This window comes from Panthera pardus, unplaced genomic scaffold (assembly GCF_024362965.1).
Source record: "Panthera pardus isolate Hobbes unplaced genomic scaffold, ASM2436296v1 HiC_scaffold_1, whole genome shotgun sequence".
Lineage (NCBI taxonomy): Eukaryota > Metazoa > Chordata > Mammalia > Carnivora > Felidae > Panthera > Panthera pardus.
Window position 1 is genome coordinate 65,413,473 of NW_026526654.1, and position 18,136 is coordinate 65,431,608.

The 18,136-nt window shown below is 39.5% G+C and overlaps 2 protein-coding genes across 4 annotated transcripts in view; one reads left to right on the forward strand and one right to left on the reverse strand.

Annotated features, from left to right (window-relative positions):
- Positions 1-6,470, reverse strand: part of NUFIP1 (nuclear FMR1 interacting protein 1) — a 39,592-nt gene extending 33,122 nt beyond the window's left edge. The window contains exons 1-5 of the mRNA XM_019447508.2: positions 6,018-6,470; positions 3,890-3,972; positions 1,992-2,090; positions 1,189-1,251; positions 84-160 (exon numbers count right to left, since the gene is read on the reverse strand). Coding sequence (XP_019303053.2) covers positions 84-160; positions 1,189-1,251; positions 1,992-2,090; positions 3,890-3,972; positions 6,018-6,420 — 725 coding nt within the window. The 5' untranslated portion in view covers positions 6,421-6,470. The remainder of the gene's footprint in view (positions 1-83; positions 161-1,188; positions 1,252-1,991; positions 2,091-3,889; positions 3,973-6,017) is intronic.
- A 65-nt stretch (positions 6,471-6,535) lies between these two features.
- The window catches only part of GPALPP1 (GPALPP motifs containing 1), a 63,688-nt gene continuing 52,087 nt past the window's right edge, over positions 6,536-18,136 (forward strand). For all 3 annotated transcript variants that reach the window (XR_008421044.1, XM_053899245.1, XM_019447512.2), the window contains exons 1-6: positions 6,536-6,730; positions 9,935-10,067; positions 10,842-10,940; positions 13,305-13,413; positions 16,913-17,044; positions 17,494-17,658. Coding sequence is in view for 2 of the 3 variants with exons in the window: in XM_053899245.1 (XP_053755220.1) it covers positions 6,643-6,730; positions 9,935-10,067; positions 10,842-10,940; positions 13,305-13,413; positions 16,913-17,044; positions 17,494-17,658 (726 nt within the window). In the remaining variant the exon portion in view is untranslated. The remainder of the gene's footprint in view (positions 6,731-9,934; positions 10,068-10,841; positions 10,941-13,304; positions 13,414-16,912; positions 17,045-17,493; positions 17,659-18,136) is intronic.

Below are 18,136 nucleotides of genomic sequence, written 5' to 3' on the forward strand. Positions count from 1 at the left end.
AGCCAGAAGGGCCATTATTTGGAAGTACTCAGCCTTGACACAGAAGAAAAAATTACGTCACTAGTTCTGAACTCTTGACTCACTTCCTTCTTTCTTCCCTCCATCTTGCAATCTCCTCTGGAGTGTCTAACTTGATCTTCTTCATACCAGGAGCATGCATCTAGGGAGAAAAAGCCTGATGAACATCAGGAAGCATATTGTACATGTTTGGGTTTTGGGTTTTTTTTAATCTTTTTTTATCTTTAAGCAGGCTCCACGCCCACGTGGGGCTTGAACTCACAACTCTGAGATCAAGAGTCGCACACTCTACTGACTGAGCCAGCCAGGCCTCCTCATATCGTATGTTTCTGACTAAATTTCAATTATGGGGGATAATGGAGACTCTGTATTCAACATTAAATTTACTAGCAGAGACAAATTTAAAACTAAGTAAGCAGGTTTTATCCATCCATATTGTGACTTTCCCTTTAAAGAAAAAGGGATAATTTCTCATGTGTTCAGATTAGTGCAATTGATAAGGAAAAAAGGAGTAATGCAATTTTGGTTACAAAGTAGGTATGTCACCCATATCTCAACTAACATCATGTACCCAAATGAATGACCCATCACCCAAAATTGAGTGAGGTAGCTAAAGAAATAATGAATACACAGAACGATTTGAAGCAGCATGGCATAATAAAGCAAGCAAAGAATTTGTGGTCAAGAAACTCAAGTGCAGAAATCAGTTCTAAAGCGCTCGGTAAATCTTTTTTTTTTTTTTTAATGTTAATTCTGGCCAATATTTATCTATTTCACATAGTGGTCTGTGAAGATAAAACTGAATAATACAGGGGCGCCTGGGTGGCTCAGTCGGTTAAGCGTCCGACTTCAGCTCAGGTCACGATCTCACTGTCCGTGGGTTCGAGCCCCGCGTCGGCCTCTGTGCTGACTGCTCAGAGCCTGAAGCCTGTTTCGGATTCTGTGTCTCCCTCTCTCTCTGACCTTCCCCCGTTCATGCTCTGTCTCTCTCTGTCTCAAAAATAAATAAATGTTAAAAAAAAATTTAAAAAAAAAAAAACTGAATAATACAAAGTACTCCATGTTACTTATTACTAGGCTATGTAAATGAAGAGCTGTGAAGATAACAAATCAATGAATTAAAAAGAATGTGAATAAAAAAACAAAACAAAAATTCACACAAGAACTTACATTTCTCCAATGGAACTGGACAATCTTCTCATGTGCACTAAAAGAACAATCTACCTCAGGACACTGCAAGAGTTTAAAGAAAAAGACTATTCAATGTTTTCTATGTTAATTTTACCCTACTACTGCATATTCAAACATAATCTCACTGAGCTACATAGTTATCCCATCTATGTGGGATAGACAGCATCCCAAACTATGTCAATAGCAAAATAAAGAGCACTCCAAACCAGGTTGTACTTAAAAAGGAATGACATTCTCAAAGCAGATAGTACAGTAACACATATCATTTACTTCTCTACTTAGTATATACATGACATCGGCAATGTTATAAAATTTTCTTAACTCCTAAAGTTGAAGGGGCATTCCTATAAACTGAAAAAGAACCTTTCCAAATTAAGAGCATTTTTTTTTAAAGTACTTAATAAGGTCCAGACCAACCTTAGAGAGTGATGGGCCATGGCAAATTACACAGTGTGATTAAATGGTCAAGGGCAGCCTTAAAGGGGAAAAAACACACAAAGGTACACAGAGCAACTGGGGTGAGGCCCAGCACTCTTACCAAGCAGAGGAGGTGAGCACACACAGTTGTCAGACCTCCTTTCTTTACTGCCATCTTGCCTCGTCCTGAAGCAGTAGGCTCCCCACCCTCCAACTGCAAATCCCAGGGTCCCTATCTCAATGTGTCAAGACATCAAATGACATTTCTATGAAAACTATAAACTTTTAAGGAAAAAAAGCTCAGAATTTCTACCAAATATACTCATTTTGTTAAAGACACTTCAGGGCAACCAAGAAAAACCTACTTTTGTATGTTCAGACATGTGTTTATCATACTTCTCTTGATTTTTAAAACCACGATCACAGGTATCACAAAAACAGTGAAAAACTGGTTCCTTTCTTTTCTGCAAACAAAAACAAGCATTAGATTTTTGATAAAAAATGTTTACTCAATGATGAAAATATAACTATCCTCTCAGTAGTATGTACTTTCTCACATAATCCCTGTATGTGGGGAAAACTTCTGAATACGTTTCTAATGAAAGGATAATTCTGTTTTGTTTTCTATAGGAAATATATTAGGAAAAACAAGCATTATAAAAAAATTGTTAAATCTGAGTAGAATATAAACTGCGAGTAGATCAAATTGGTAATCTAATTAAGGGCACAGCATATGTCAAAATGGTCTAATCAATACTCATGGTAAAACAGCATTTTGGGGCACCTGGGTGGCTCAGTTGGTTAAACGTCTGACTTCAGCTCAGGTCATGATTTTGAGTTTCATGGGTTCGAGCCCTGCATCAGGTTCTGTGCTGACAACTCAGACCCTAGAGCCTGTTTCAGATTCTTTGTCTCCCTCCCTCTCTGCCCCTCCCCCACTCACACTCTAGCTCTCTGTCTCTCAAAGATGAATAAATGTTAAAAATAAAAAAAATTAAAAACAAAACAGCATTTCAACTTTTAGGAAAAACAACTATATCAGATTTTGTTTTAACCCCAAAAAAGAATCATTTAGTAAAGGTCAGTTACTTATTCCCAATTTGCTATTTTTATTCTTAAATTTAAAACAAAAAAATTGTTTACAATGAGACTAGGAAATGGCCTTCTATTGTTTAACATTGGGATTATGTTAATACACTTGTACAATATTTTGTTAATATTAGCTACACAGTTTTCATGTCAAAATGAGGAATACTAATTTCATGCTGTAGACTTTATTCGACTCATTCTAAACTAATGACATTATTTGTTTTCCAGATTTTATTTTTAAGTAATCACCACACCCAACACGGGGTTCGAACTTACAACCCCAAGATCAAGAGTCACATCCTCTACCAACTGAGCCAGTCAGATGCCCTGACGCTAATTAATGCACATCTTTAAAACAGACCAGATTTATAAATTTCCTCAGAAAGCAGCCTATTTTAAGATTTGGTCCCTGAAGCATAACAAAGAGTTGATCCTGATTTTTAAAAAACAATAACTTTGTTCCTAAAAATGATAAATATCTACTACTGAAAAGAACTGAAGCAGTACAATCAATTAAGATAAACAAATAAAGTAACAATAATAACACAAAAAAATCTTGCCTGAACAATTTCAGACATGACTTCAGGCACAGAGGATAAACAAAATATAAACTATTTTAAATTAACATTACATTTAATTTTAATTGATTTTGACACAAGAAGAAGAAACTGCTCTTTTTTCAATCACAGAAGTATTTTTTCCTAAAAGATCCCTGTGTCAAAAAGAAAAAGATAATGAAAAATAAAGAGTTTATGTCATTATAATTTGTTCTCAACTCCATACTTTCAATTTTATAAGAGAAAGTTTGGACTTCTGTTCTTCTCCCTAAATTCCATCCTTCCCCTTCCAATTTGCTAATATATAAATATTTAGTTCACCAAGGTTTAATAACATTTATATTTACTCATAATCACAATTCTGTTATGTTTATTTTTGAAAATATATTGAAATGAATTCAATGTTTTCTCTCTCTACAATTTCTCCATTTACTTCTCAAAAAGATTTTGCTTAAAGTTTTTACTTAAAGCTAAGATCTTTAAAGATCCTATTATAGCAAGGCCCCACTGTGTCAATAATGGATGCAAAACACTGAAACAGTTACGTTAGAAACGCAAGGCATGAAACAGTGACATAGGGACCGAAGTGTCCCATTCAAGAATATCTTTAAAAATACCTTTTTCTTCTGTTTTCTACTGGGAGGGAAGTTGACGTCAGTGAACTTTGCATCATATTTTCGTGGAAAATAAGAACGCTTAACTAAGAAACAAAAAGAAATCCATAAATATTTGCAACTATACAATTTTTTAAATTTTTATTTGCTCTATCATGTCACAAATACTTGGGCAGAAACTACCTCTTCTAGGAAGAAAAGTAGTTCAAACAAACTAACAAAGATTAAGACTAGTCTACCAAATAAATATGTTTCAAATGAACACATAATTGGTAAGATTAGATGTCCATACAATGTTTCAAAGGCATCAAAGAAAGGAATGGCTACTCTAACCTTGATGACATTTCTTGTTATTTGAAACATTAGAAATGTAAACAATACTATCCCAATACAGCTTTTCAGCATCAATTTTATACCAGGAAAACAACCTTGTGAAATACATTTTCTCTCAAATTCGTTCCTTTCTTATGGCTGTGATCCAGCTCTGAAACCCTGATCCTTCACCTAGATTACTTTGACAGCCTCCCAGACTGTCTTCCAGTTCCTAAGCCCTCTCTTCCAATAGACACTGTGCACTGACACCACCGAAAAATAATCCTCCAATGGTCACAAGGTTGCTGGAAAATCTACGAATGACTTCCCAGAATCCTTCAATGAGACGCCGGTATATTTTCTCATGCTACTCTTCCCCCATACCCTCCACTTACTCGGCTTCAGTCGCAACAGAAAGTGCAATCTTTAGAACTCGCCTTGTACTCACACCTCTTTGCCCCGACTTACAAAAGTATCTCTTCCAAAATCCTAAACATCTCCCAAGACACTTCTTCCAAAAACTTTCCCCAACTTCCTCCACACTCTGAAATCACCTTTCATATGCCTCCAGCACCAGTCATGCTGTGTTGTGGTTATTATTTATGAACCCATCTCACCAAACCATCTCACCTGTCTTAGGACTGTCTTAGGCTTATTCATATTCCCAGCATTTGGCACACAGTAAAGGCTGATTTGGCATCAAGTTAGTGTAAAATAATCTTAGGCAGAGTTGAAGAAGGTTTTAAGTAAACAATCTCATGGCTTTAAATATGATCTGTATGCAGATGACACCCAAATTCACAGCTCTAGCCACAAATCTCCCCTGAAAGTACAAACTAACAGCTTACTGATATATCTTCTTGACACGTATTCCAAACTGAACTCCTGGTCTTTCTTCCAAATCTGTTCAATCCACATCTTTCTGCTTGGCTGGCAAAAAACTAAGTTATTCTTGTCTTGAGTTTACCTCACAGCCTGCAAATCGTGTTGGCCCAAACCTACCTTCCAAACAGATCCAGAATCCAACACTTCTCATCACCTCCCGAGCTCCGCCCTGGTCCAAGTCCCCAGTATCTCTCACTTGGATAACTGCAATAGCTTCCTAACTCATCTCCTTTTAAGTCAATTCCCATGAGTAGCCACATTAATCCTTCTAAAACATAAATTATGCCACTCCCCCGCACTACCCTTATCACAAGAGTAAAAAGTCAAAATCCCATCGTCTACAAGGCCCTAGCAGGTCTGTCCTCTTCCCCAGTCTTCTACAATTCCACCCCAGGATTGCTCATCTCTAGCCACAGTGGCTTCCATTCTGATCTATAGCACCTGCCTCAAGCTCTTTGCACTTGCAGTTCATTCTGCCTGCATCCGTATTCCCCCAGCAGCGGTCCCCATAGCTCTGATCACTCACCTCCTTGAAGTCTCTGCTCAAATGTCACCTTCATTATGACTGACACTGACAATTACACCAGAACTACCTATCACCTTCTTTGCTTTCTCTCTCTAGGTAGCACTCACTGTCTTCTAATACACACTGCTTTTTTTTTTTTTTTTAATTCTGTCTCCACCAGGAAATGTTAAGCTACATAAAAATAAGGATTTTTCTATGTTTCGTTCACTGCTATATTCCCAGTTCCTCAGCGGCTAAACAGACTGAACAATCAGAGCAAACATTCCGGTCGAACAAATTGTGAGACCTTAACTGACCAGACCCCCAAGAGTGCAGGGCAGAATCAAAAGCAGAGAAAGGGAAAAGTGGGAAAGGGAAGAAGGGAAGAAGAAAAGTAAAGGGGCGGTAAGGAAAGGAGTAATAGCCTACCCGGAGTGTTCTGATATCCAGGAAAAACACCAGGAGACTGTCTCCAGTACCACGATGTAGAAGCCTGGAAATTCCAGGAAGGCTGGCCGTTGAGTTGAGGCTGAGAATCAAGGGGGGACTGGGCGTCGAAGGGAGGCTGCGCCCCGGGAAGAATCTGGGCGTCGAAGGGAGGAGGCGCCTCGGGGAGAGCCTGGGCTTCCTGGGGGTGCTGCTTCTCTGAGGAAGGCTCTGACCCTCGTACGGGAGGCGACGACGAAGGCGGTGGTGGCGGCGGCAGCATTGCCCAGAACATCCAGTTGTCGGACAGTGAAGCAGTGTCTCTCAGAGGCCCCAACGTGGGGGTCAGCTCGGATGCTGGAAGCCACCCGTTAGAAGTCACGAAATCACCAGCAGGCTCAGCCATGCCTCCAGCCAGGTAGGGAACCTAGCATGCGAATATGGAGCAAGCCTTATGCGTCACTTCCGGTCTCGTGAATTACAGGACTCTGCCAACCACGGGCTGCAACGTCATTGGTCGGCGCCGGAAAAACTTCCTGCCGTTTGCGGCGGATCCCGGGCTGCCTCTTGGGTAGGTTTGACGCTGCGTGGATAGGGTTGTAGGCTAGACCGGTGTCCGCCACCGCGGATGGCGAGGGATCTGATCGGGCCGGCGCTGCCCCCCGGCTTCAAGGCTCGCGGGACAGCAGAGGACGAGGAGCGAGACCCCAGCCCTGGTAAGCGGCCGGCGTGTACGCTGCCCGCCAGGCCTGTCCGCCCCTTTTCTGGCCCGGCCCCACTCTCGGAATTGAGATCTAAGGCCTGAAACGGTGGAGCAGTGGCAAGTGGGCGAGGAGGACCGGAGCTAACTTTGCTTCTCTAGCGGTAGCGGGGAGGTGGCGCTGGAACGGGGCGAGCGGGGGGGGGGGGGGGGGGATGGTAATCATTGTAATGAAGATGTATTCCCATTTAACGGTTAACGGGCCGGACCCTGTGCCAAACGATCGATACACATTGTCATTTAATCCTCCTAGAAACTGTATGAAGTAAAGATGATCATTTCCATGTTATAAACGGGAACACTGAAGCCCAGGCTGTTGCCCGTATCACACGGCTGGTAAATGGTGGAGCCCAATTTAGAACACAGCCAGTGCTCCTAACCTCTGTGCCATATTGCCTTCTGACGAACAGTGCTCATGGCTCTTGCAGGGGATGCTTTGCTCCTTAGCCCCCGACCTGCCTTCCTAGCCTCTCCTCCTGTCATTGTACCTGACACACACAGCCCAGTATTGAACTAGTTTAATACTGCGCAGTTTCTAAATTCTCTAGGAGCTTTCTGGCCCCACTCTGCATTTTTTGACATACCTGACGAACTCCTACCCCATCCTCCGAGGCCCAACTTCAGTGTCAGCGAAGGCTTCAGTGAAGCATTTCCAAACTCTCCCAAGCATTGTCACGCCCTCTTTTTCCCCCACAGGGTTTTCTTCCACTTAATTACATCATATATTTAATACACTTTTTTGAATAACTTGTCAGCATATCTGCTTACAGGTCTTCTAGCCTTAATACAGAGTGGGCACTTTGTATTTGCCAAATAAATGCTTTTTAGACTCTTCATGCATTTCTATCTTCTTTAATGTTTGCTCTACCTTTTAGTGAATACATGTTGCATTCCTTTTGAAATTTTTGGATCACTGGATATGTCTACATTCAGCTTTAGTACATACTGCTAAAATCAGTCTTTTGTTCATTTTTCCACTGATCTGTCTTTCCTTACTGGACTGTTGAGTTCTTTGTTGTTTTTTTTGTTGTTGAGTTCTTTATGTAGTCTGGACAAGTCATTTTTTTCAGTTATGCATGTTGCAAATATCTCCTCTAATTCTGTGGCTTGCCTTTTCACTCTTCATTTGTATGTGTTGATGAACAGAAGTTTTTAATTTCAGTACATTCTGATTTTTAGTTTTTCTTCTTTTATGGTTACAGCTTTTTGTACCCTATTTAAGTAGTCTTTGCCTCTTCTGAGGTTACAGAATTATTCTCCTTTGTTTTATCCTGCAAGCATTACTGTTTTATCTTTCACGTTTATATTTGCAGTCCATCTGGAGTTGATACTTGTATATGGTGTGAGGTAGGGGTGAAGATTTATTTTTTTCCTCACAGGTTTCTAATTGATCCATCACCCTCCCTTCCATACTGCACTGTAATGTCACTTTCTTTGTAAATCATGTGACCACAAATGTGCATCTAGTTTTTTTCTTTTTCATTCTGGTAGAATACACATAACATTTACCACCTTAACCACCTTTAAGTGTACAGTTCATCACTAAGTACATTGACATTGTGCAACCATCACCACTATCCATTTCCAGAATGCTTTTCTTCTTGCAAAATTGAAATTCTGTACTCATTAAACAGTAAGTCCCTGTTCCCGTTCCCATTTCCCCCAGTTCCTGGAAGCCACCATTCTACTTTCTGTCTCTGTAAATTTAACTACTCTAGGTCTCTCAGGTAAGTGGAATCATGCAGTACCTATCTTCTTGTGACTGGCATTTTCACTTAACGTAATGTCTTTGGAGTTCATCCGTGTTGTAGCATGCACCAGAATTGCTCTCAGGCGGGGGATTCTTGAACCCAGTCTGATATCTGTCCTGTGTTCCTCACACTCAGCTACCCTCCTGAAAGAGATCACTGAGTTTGGAAGAGGGAGTGAGCACACAGGTCTGAGATGGAACAAATTAACTTTACTCAAATACCTTGGAATATTGAATGCTGGGAAATGTCCCCTGAGATCATGTCATTAGAAAACTCGGGGAGAGGGGTGTGGAGATGTTTTCTCAAGACCAGTCCATGTACTCCAGATGCTGCCTTGTGGAAAATAGGTGGAGCCTTCGCTATTTTGACTCCAACTTCAGACTCTGCAATGACCATCACCTCCACGAATTTCAGCTGCATTTCTAATCACACACTGGATTCTGTTCTATCTCTGAAAACTTAAATTCAAGTTTCTTTCTCAGCAAGAACCCCTTATCATTCTCATTCAGTTATTCTTGTTAGACTTTGTTGTTGTTGTTGTTGTTGTTGTTGTCGTTGTTGTCATTGTTGTTGTTTAACCTCATTGAGCTCTGCAGACCCTGCCTTCTATCCTTTTTGGCCTCCTCCTTTTAATTGCTTCTGCCCCTATTTGACGTAGACCTCACAGTCCATCAATTCATCCATTCTCTTGCAATGTTTTCAGCTGCCTTAACCATTCAGTATTCTGTTAAACTCATCTGGCAAAAACCCAGCTCTAGATCATTCCAAATGTTTACCTTCTCATGAGCCTACATCCAGCCTTCCAAATGCTGCTAGAAAAAACTTCACAGCTCCACAGGCTAATGTTACGAAAAATTACAGTCTCCTCCCTAATTGGGTTCTCAGCTGTGCCCAGCAGTCCTCGGACAGTTTCCCCATGCAGTTCTCTCCCTAATCTCAACCATGGTTTTTTAAAAGCCTCTTTTTCTTCCTCAGACTGTCTTTCCCTCTACTTCACTGGAAGAGTAAATGCCATCTTAAAAGAACTAACTCTATTTTCTGCACTATGCCTGAAAACTTCCCTGAATCTTCGCTCAGCTTTTTTGTCTTCCCTGTGATTACAATAGAAAAGGTGCACTACCTTCTTCTAAGGCTAGTCCTTCCATTTTTAATCTGAATCCCTTCCCTTATTTGTTTTGTGCACAAAACAGGAACAAATGAGATAAAAGTTCACAATAAGTAATAGCCAGCGAGTGCTGGGAAGATGTATAGTGTAAGAAAATATAAAATGTATACTTTTATAAAAATATAAAATAAAGTATAAAGTGTTGGCTAAGGGGTTCATTGAAACAGTTTATGCATAATTGCACAGTTATGCGTAATTGCAACAATTATGACCAATTGTGACTTAAACAAGAGATTTCCTATAGTTGCAGGACCAGCTTTACCCCCCAATTATAAAAGCAGTAGCTCAGAGTCATCAGACAGTGATGAGGACAGTAGTTCATTGTACGAAGAAGGAAATCAAGAATCTGAAGAAGATGACACTGGTCCAAGTGCAAGGTCAGTCACTTAAATAAACCAAGCTTCAAACCTAGTATACTTTGGCTGGAACAGATAGTCAGGAATGCCATATCTGTATTTTTACAGCACAGGAAGAAATCGTTTCATATGGCATTTCGTCAGGAACTACACCTTCTAGAAGGAAATTTATTGTAGTAGATAGTTGTGGAGACATCTAGGATTTCAATTAAATTCTTATCTAAAAGATTTTTTCTTAAGGTATTACTGAAGTGTCTAAATACATATTCTAGATGAGCCATAGGATTTCTTTTAGAAATTATTTATGCAGTGTACGGTTTTTGCTTAAGTAAATGAATGATTTCCTTCTAACTACCCTTCCTTGCCATGGGTCCGTGTAAAGAAAAGTGGAATTTTTGTTTAGTATTGGGTAGCAAGGGTTTTTTGATGCGTTTTAAAGATAAGACAGAACTAGCAACTTAAAACCTTCCTGCATGAGATAAAAAGCTAACGTCAAACTTTTTGCTCAAAAACATTCAGCAAGTAGACTCTTTGAAACCTCAGTAAAGTGGAATCTTTAACGCTATAGAAAATATAGAAAACTACTGCCATAGAAAATATGGCACTATTTTAGGCCAAAAATAAATTCCAGGAAAAGGTTGATATAAGATCAACTGTGGTGTCCATTTGTTCTCATTGGGCAAGATGAATTTATTGTTTCAGTGTTCATACAACTAGTTGGAGTTAATGCTTCCTTTAAAACTTAAAATTCTCCGTGAAAAAAATTTGTGTAACGTTGTACTACTGTGTTTTTAGAAAACAGAGGAGAACTCAGGATGATGACGATGATGATGAAGGGTTTTTTGGACCAGCTCTTCCTCCCGGATTTAAAAAGCAGGATGATTCTCCTCCCAGGTGACAATGTGTAGTGTTTCAGGCCAGTCTTTTCCAACTATTTCAGTAGGTGTTTGTTGATTCAATAAAGTGCTGTCCAAAGTTGTTTTTTAACTTACAGATTTATAGAACATTTGAAACGCATAGGGGAAAGTAACTGTTTCCTCTAACAAAAATGATTATTTACATGCCTATAAACACTTCTGTAGTTTATCAAAAACCTCCACATCCCTTAGTTGATGCTCACAAGAGTGCTCTGTGATAGACTGAGTGCAGCATTATCCCTCTTCGCCCTTTTCTTAAATAGATAAGGTTGCACACATAGTAAGCAGTAGGCCTGGGGCTGGAATCCTGGTATTTACCTTTAAAATTAGATGCTTTCTTAGTTATTTGGTGACAGAAAGAACAATTCCTGTGTGCCACGTTAAACAATTTGACTAACTTCTCTGTACCTCAGAATTGCCATCTGAAAAATAGGATAACAACACGTACCTTTCAAAATTGTGATGATTGAGATTTCATATTTACATACATGCACATACGTGTGTGTGTGCGCGTGTGTGTGCGCGCGCCTCTTACGTGATGCCTGGCTCCAGGTAAGCATATAGTAAGTTTTGATTCCTATCTTCTCAGAATTATAAAGTTTTTAATGCTGAATATGTAATTGCACACCACCTTGTTTATAATTCAGAGCACTGTTACCAGTATGCAAGAACAAGTCAAAAAGACTTGTATATTTTAATGTGGTTTTTTTATTTATTTTTGAGACAGAGAGAGAGTGTGAGTGGGGGAGGGGCAGAGAGAGAGGGAGACACAGAATCCGAAGCAGGCTCCAGGCTCCGAACTGACAGCACAGAGCCCAACACAGGGCTCGAACTCACAAACTGCGTGATCGTGACCGAGCCGACGTCGGATGCTTAACAGACTGAGCCACCCAGGCGCCCCAATTATTGTATATTTTATATTCAAACTTTACAATCCTATCTCTCAGCTCCAATTTTCATGTTAACTTTGGACCTTTTGGAAATTAGGCTAGACTCTCTGCTGCCTGATTTTGTATGCCACCAAGCCAAGAATAATCTTTAAAGGGTCATCTAAAAAACAAAGACCGGCATGCCTAAGAGACCCATATATGGCCCTCAAAGCCTAAAATGTCCTCTCTGGCCTTTTACAGAAAATTTGCTAACCACTGGGTCATAACATTCCTTTCAAGAAAGCACATTGTTAGAAGTACAGCAATGTCTTTCTTGAGAGTTGTATTTGGCTGTTAAATGGCCAGGATCAGAACCCAGACCTTCTGAGTCAGTACCAATTTTCCTCTGCTAGGAAGCCTGTCTGTGAGGCTCTGATTGAACACAGTGCAACCTGGAAAAGCCAGCTTAGGACTTCATTGCCATCTTGCTTGTTAATACTGGTACAGCGACATCTCTGGGGAAAACATTGGTATGAAAGAAAGAATTAAGAAACGTAAAGTATGAAAGAGAGTAGAAAATATCTTGTCTCTGTTATTTTTTCCCTGAAGTAAGGCTTTCTCTTTGTAAGCCCCAGATTTTAGGCACTTCTCCCATTTGGACTGATGTCAGTTCCCTCAGAAATGTAGCAATAGGTCCCCTTGAAAGAAAATGAACTTTGGCCTCGAGGAGACCAGGGTTCAAACGCCAGCACTGACACTTGCTAGTGTGTGGTGTCCTTGGGCCTTATTTTGCTCACCCAGAAAATGGAATGACTTAGGGGTTGTTTGAAGGAAACAGAAAAGTGCTCTGGTTGAAATGTGGCTAGCACAGCACCTTTTCCTTTGTCTGTAGGTCTCAAATGACTTTTCATTCTTGTGCACTTCCATAGTGAGGACAGTGTTCAGATTTGTATACTCCCGTGGCACATGTAACCATAAATTGCCGACATCTCTGTATGCATGCACCGTTTATGTTCTTAGAACTCAATTTATACTTAAGGAGTTCTGACTATAACTATAACACGCCTAATGCACCTGTCAGTGGTCAGTGAATATCAAAACTGAAAGCCGAGGCACAAAATAGAAAAATATCTTCACAGGCTTTAATTCTTAATAAGGATTTTTAAAAAATACTATTTTTATTTAATGGAGTTCTTTTAGGAAGTGATATACATCACTGCCATTGAGAATTACTGGTTTAGTATCTTAGCATTGACTAAAATAGAAAATAAAAATGAGAAAATTGTATTTTTTTAAGATACTATAGAAAAATACTGGGCCATAAAATACAAATAATATGTTACATGAAATTCTCATCTTCAACATTTGTTAGTACTTGGTTTTTTTTTTTCTTTTTCTTTTTTGTGAACGCTTATTCTAAAAACTGCTTTTGAAAATCAGGGAGAATGTTAAAGGTACATTTTATTTTTCAGGCCTATAATAGGTCCTGCATTACCACCTGGTTTTATTAAATCTACTCAGAAAAGTGACAAAGGCCGAGATGATCCAGGACAACAAGTATCATCATATTTCAACTATGAGGTTTGGAAATTTTTTGATTAAAGCATAAGATGTAACAAACTCAAGACTTTGCAGAGTAATAACTGTGTAATCATTTGGCTCAAATGTAACTAATACGCAGTCACACAGTTGCATCCACATTAATCTAGGATTATAAGGTATACTAAATCAGAAGCTTGTCACAGAAATGAGATGTTATAAAAAAATAACAAGGCAGTTACATGTTGACAGAATGTGATCTATTCATGCTTCTCATCCTTGAAGGCAATGTTTACAGTGCCAGAAAATACAACATGATGAAAAGTTTAAGGAATCATGGTGATTTGACCTGAAAAAAAGACAGCTGAGGAATTTTTTGATAATGGTCTACCTTGAGATTAGTTCTTATCCATCCATCTCTGGTACCCGTATTTAACAAAGCTGGTGGTTAAATGATTTTATGAAAAAATAGGTCAATGATTTTAGAGTCAAGTATGAAAGCTGTTTTCTTATTAGAGGCCTGGTCCTTACCAATAGCTGAGATTTGTAGAGTACTTTATAATTTGTAATGCTTTTTCCCCATATATGGATATTATTTTCTCTGCAACCTTATGAAATAGATATTATCCGCCATCTGACAGATACTAAAAACCAGAGAAATTTGGTAACTTACCCAAGATTGCACACTTTGCACTAATCAAAGCCAAAGCTTAAACCCAGTTTTGTTTTGTTTTTTCTTTTTTAAGTTTTTTATTTTTAAAGATTTACTTTTAAGTAATCTCTACACTCTACAAGGGACTCAAACTCACAACCCCAAGATCAAGAGTTGCTTGCTCTCGGGGCGCTTGGGTGTCTCAGTCAGTTAAGCAACCGACTTCAGCTCAGGTCATGATCTCCCAGTCCGTGAGTTCCAGCCCTGCGTCGGGCTCTGTGCTGACAGCTCAGAGCCTGGAGCCTGCTTCGGATTCGGTGTCTCCCTGTCTCTCTGCCCCTCCCCTGCTCATGCTCTGTCTCAAAAATAAATTGAAAAAAAAAAAAAAACATTAAAAAAGTGTTGTTTTTTTTTTAATAAAAAAAAGTCGCTTGCTCTCCCGACCGAGCCAGCCAGGTGCCCCTTAAGCCCAGTTCTTAATGCTTTAGATCACCTCTTCAGTCTGTTATTCTGTAGTAACTTCCTGGATGTTCATCTCTATTGAGAACTGAGCAGTTACACTGTGGCTGTTACCAAGGAAAATATAATGCAGTGGTTAAGACCATGAACTTCAGAGTCATTTACTCCTTCCTTCAACAGCTACTTAGAGAGTACCTACCACAGTGTATGAGGCACATGGTCATAGGAATGAATGTCAACAAGTCTAGTTGCTCCCACCTTCAAAGGACATCCACAGTCCAACCATTTCTGCTCCTCCCCTAGTCTAAGTCAAATCACAGTTCATCTGTTTATCGATCTTGATATTTTAAACCTTGTTTTTCTGTTACCTCCTCTTAACACGGCAGCTAGAGCAGCCTGGGTAAAATGAAGTCAGATTGTGTCACTCACACTCAGAACTATCACACTGCTCCTCCTCTCTCTACATAAAAGCCAAACCCTGGGGCACCTGGCTGGCTCAGTAGAGCATGCGACTCTTGATTGTGGTGTCATGAGCTTGAGCCCCATGTGAAACGTAGAGATTACTTAAGAAAAATGAAAAATAAAAACAATAAACAGAGCCATTACACTGTGCTGACAGCTCAGAGCCTAGAGCCTGCTTCGGATTCTGTGTCTCCCTCTCTCTCTGCTCTTCCCCCACTCATGCTCTGTCTCTCTCTTCTTCAAAAGTAAATAAATATTTTTTTAATTAAATAAATATTAAAAAAGTTTTTTTAATAAAATTAAAACTAGAGCCCTACACATTGTAATGTCTCCTTGAGCTCCATGATCTTCTCTCTTAACGTCAATCTGACCACACTGTGCTCCTTGCTGTACCTCCTCACTTACGCCCAGCAGGCTCCTGCCCCTGACTGTTCATTTCTGCAAAGTCTCCCCAGAGTGGTCTTCCCCTAGATATCTATGTGGCTTGCCTCTCAGAGCTTCCGTGTTGGGCTGGAATGTCACCTTAGGTCGTTTCTGACCTCCTAGCTCAAAATTACTATCTCCTCTTCCCTTTACTCGTCTCTCCTTCCGGCCTTTAATTCTCTCCATAGCATCTGTCAGCACTTCAGATACCATCTGTTACTGCTTCTTTCTGTTTATTGTTGACCTCTCCCCACTAGAATGTTGAGGACGGAGATTTTGTCTTCTCCATAGGGGACATTCGGAAGTATTTGTTGAATGAATGAGTACGTTAGACATAGTCCCAGATAATCACACTAATCAACCTGCAGGGTAGTGGGGAATATGGACATTACACAAACATCTAACATTATGAGTGATTCAAAAGGTGAGACAAGGGGCGCCTGGGTGGCTCAGTTGGTTGATCATCCGACTTCAGCTCAGGTCATGATCTCACCATCCATGAGTTTGAGCCCCTCATCGGGCTCTGTGCTGATGGCTCAGAGCCTGGAGCCTGCTTCCGATTCTGTGTCTCCCTCTCTCTCTGACCCTCCCCCATTCATGCTCTCTCTGTCTCAAAAATAAATAAACGTTAAAAAATAAAATAAAATAAAAAAAGGGGGTGAGATAAAATACTATGGAACCATGACAGGGGAATCTAAACTAACCTAAAGAAATGAGAAAAAGTCTTTGTCTCTGAGAAAATGTCTAAACTGAAGACTGATGAGTTGGAGATGTCTCAGCAGAGGGCAGGAGAGATTGTTCCAGAAAGCACAGATAGCTTATTTGAAGAGAAAGCAATGTAGAGAGGAGGAAAGTTAGGGCTTTAGAAGTTTAGTGTGAGGGTACCCGGGTGGCTCAGTCAGTTAAGCATCTGACTTCGGCTCAGGTCATAATTTCGCAGTTCGTGGGTTTGAGCCTCGTGTTGGGCTCTGTACTAAAAGCTCAGAGCCTGGAGCCTGCTTCAGATCCTGTGTCTGTCTCTCTCTCTGCCCCTCCCCGACTCACTCTCCAAAAATATAAACATTAAAAAAAAATTTTTTTTTTAAAAGAAGTCCAGTGTGGTTGGAGGGAAGAGAGCAAGAGAGAGAAGGCAAGAGCCATTGGCGCCTGGGTGAGCTTAGTTTCATGTCAGTATCATGCAGGTTGTTATCCTTGTCTTAGAGGGTTGTTGGTGAGGATTAAGTCAGAACATTTTCAACTTATAATAGCTCTCGTCATTGTTGTTATTCTTAACACCTTCACTACTGATACCGTGAGAGTATTTTTTTCTATAATTTATTTATTTTTTTATAATTTACATCCAAGTTAGTTAGCACATGGTGCAACAATGATTTTAGGCGAGGAAAAGGTCCTCATTGCTCAGTGATTAGCCAGCAATACATTGTTTGCGTTTTTGTCTTATTGTCTCTAAGTAATCCGTTGCAGTGAAATTTTAAGTATTTTAGGATCATTTTCTATAACCTATAGCTCTGCTCCTGGTTTAAAGGCAATGTCTTATTTCAAAAGGAAACAGATAGCAGTGAAGATGAGGACATTGTTGGACCCATGCCTGCAAAAGGACCAGTTAACTACAGCGTCACAACAGAGTTTGAAAAAAGGGCCCAGAGAATGAAAGAAAAACTGACCAGAGGAGATGATGTAAGTTTTAAATATACTATACTCTGAGAAATTGGCTAAATGGATTAAAAATCTAAATTTTAAAATCGAGATGAAAGAAAATATATGCATTATGTATATAAGTAATATAAATAAATAATATAATATAATTAATAATATAAATAAAATATATGCAATATGTGTATAAAGAAAACTTAGGAGCAAGGTAACCTAGAAGCTGTAAAAGGAAAAGACCGGCAGATTTGCCTATTTAAAAATTTCTGTGTGGCAAAAGATAACAAAGTCAAAAGAACAATAAATTGGATGAGGTAATTGTAACATATATGACAAAATATAATCCTTTATATTAAATTCTTTCTCTTAAAGCCTCAATTGAGAAACATGACCACTTACACAGTATCTTACAAACACTTTCTGGGCTACTTTTCTTTTTTTTTTTTTGACTGTTTGATTTTTTACTTCTCTTAAAGAATTCATCCAAACCAATTACAAGAGAGTCATGGATGACTGAGCTTCCTCCAGAAATGAAAGACTTTGGTCTCGGGCCCAGAACTTTTAAGAGACGAGCCGATGAGAAATCTGGGGATCGATCGATCTGGACAGACACCCCAGCTGACAGGGAGAGGAGAGCTAAGGTGAGAGAGCTTGTTTGTGCATGTATTTCTGCCCATGTTGGCTGTTTTTTGAAAACATAGAAGGCATGATGATTTAAAGGTACTATTTTTAAATTATGATTCCAAAGGGAAAATACAGATTTCTCCCTGAAAGAAAATAAGGAAAGTGACACCAATTGCTTGCAATTTCCCAATGAATTATCTCATTTAAATCTCAAGAAAACCCAGAGATCTGGACTTACTGACTTCATTTTATAGAGGGAGAAACTAACTTTTGTGAGGTCCACTTTTCTGGAATTAGAGGGCTGATTAGTAATGAATAATAATTCTATTCTAGACCTTTCTATAATTCTAAATTCTCTAGTCCTTATACACCATCATACTGTCTCCATGAAACTAAAGCCACGGGTTCACCTAGGTTAAATGATACATAGAGATTCTCCCACAAAATGACCTTACTTCAGGTGCACTAAGTTTTGTGTTACTGTCAAAATAGGCA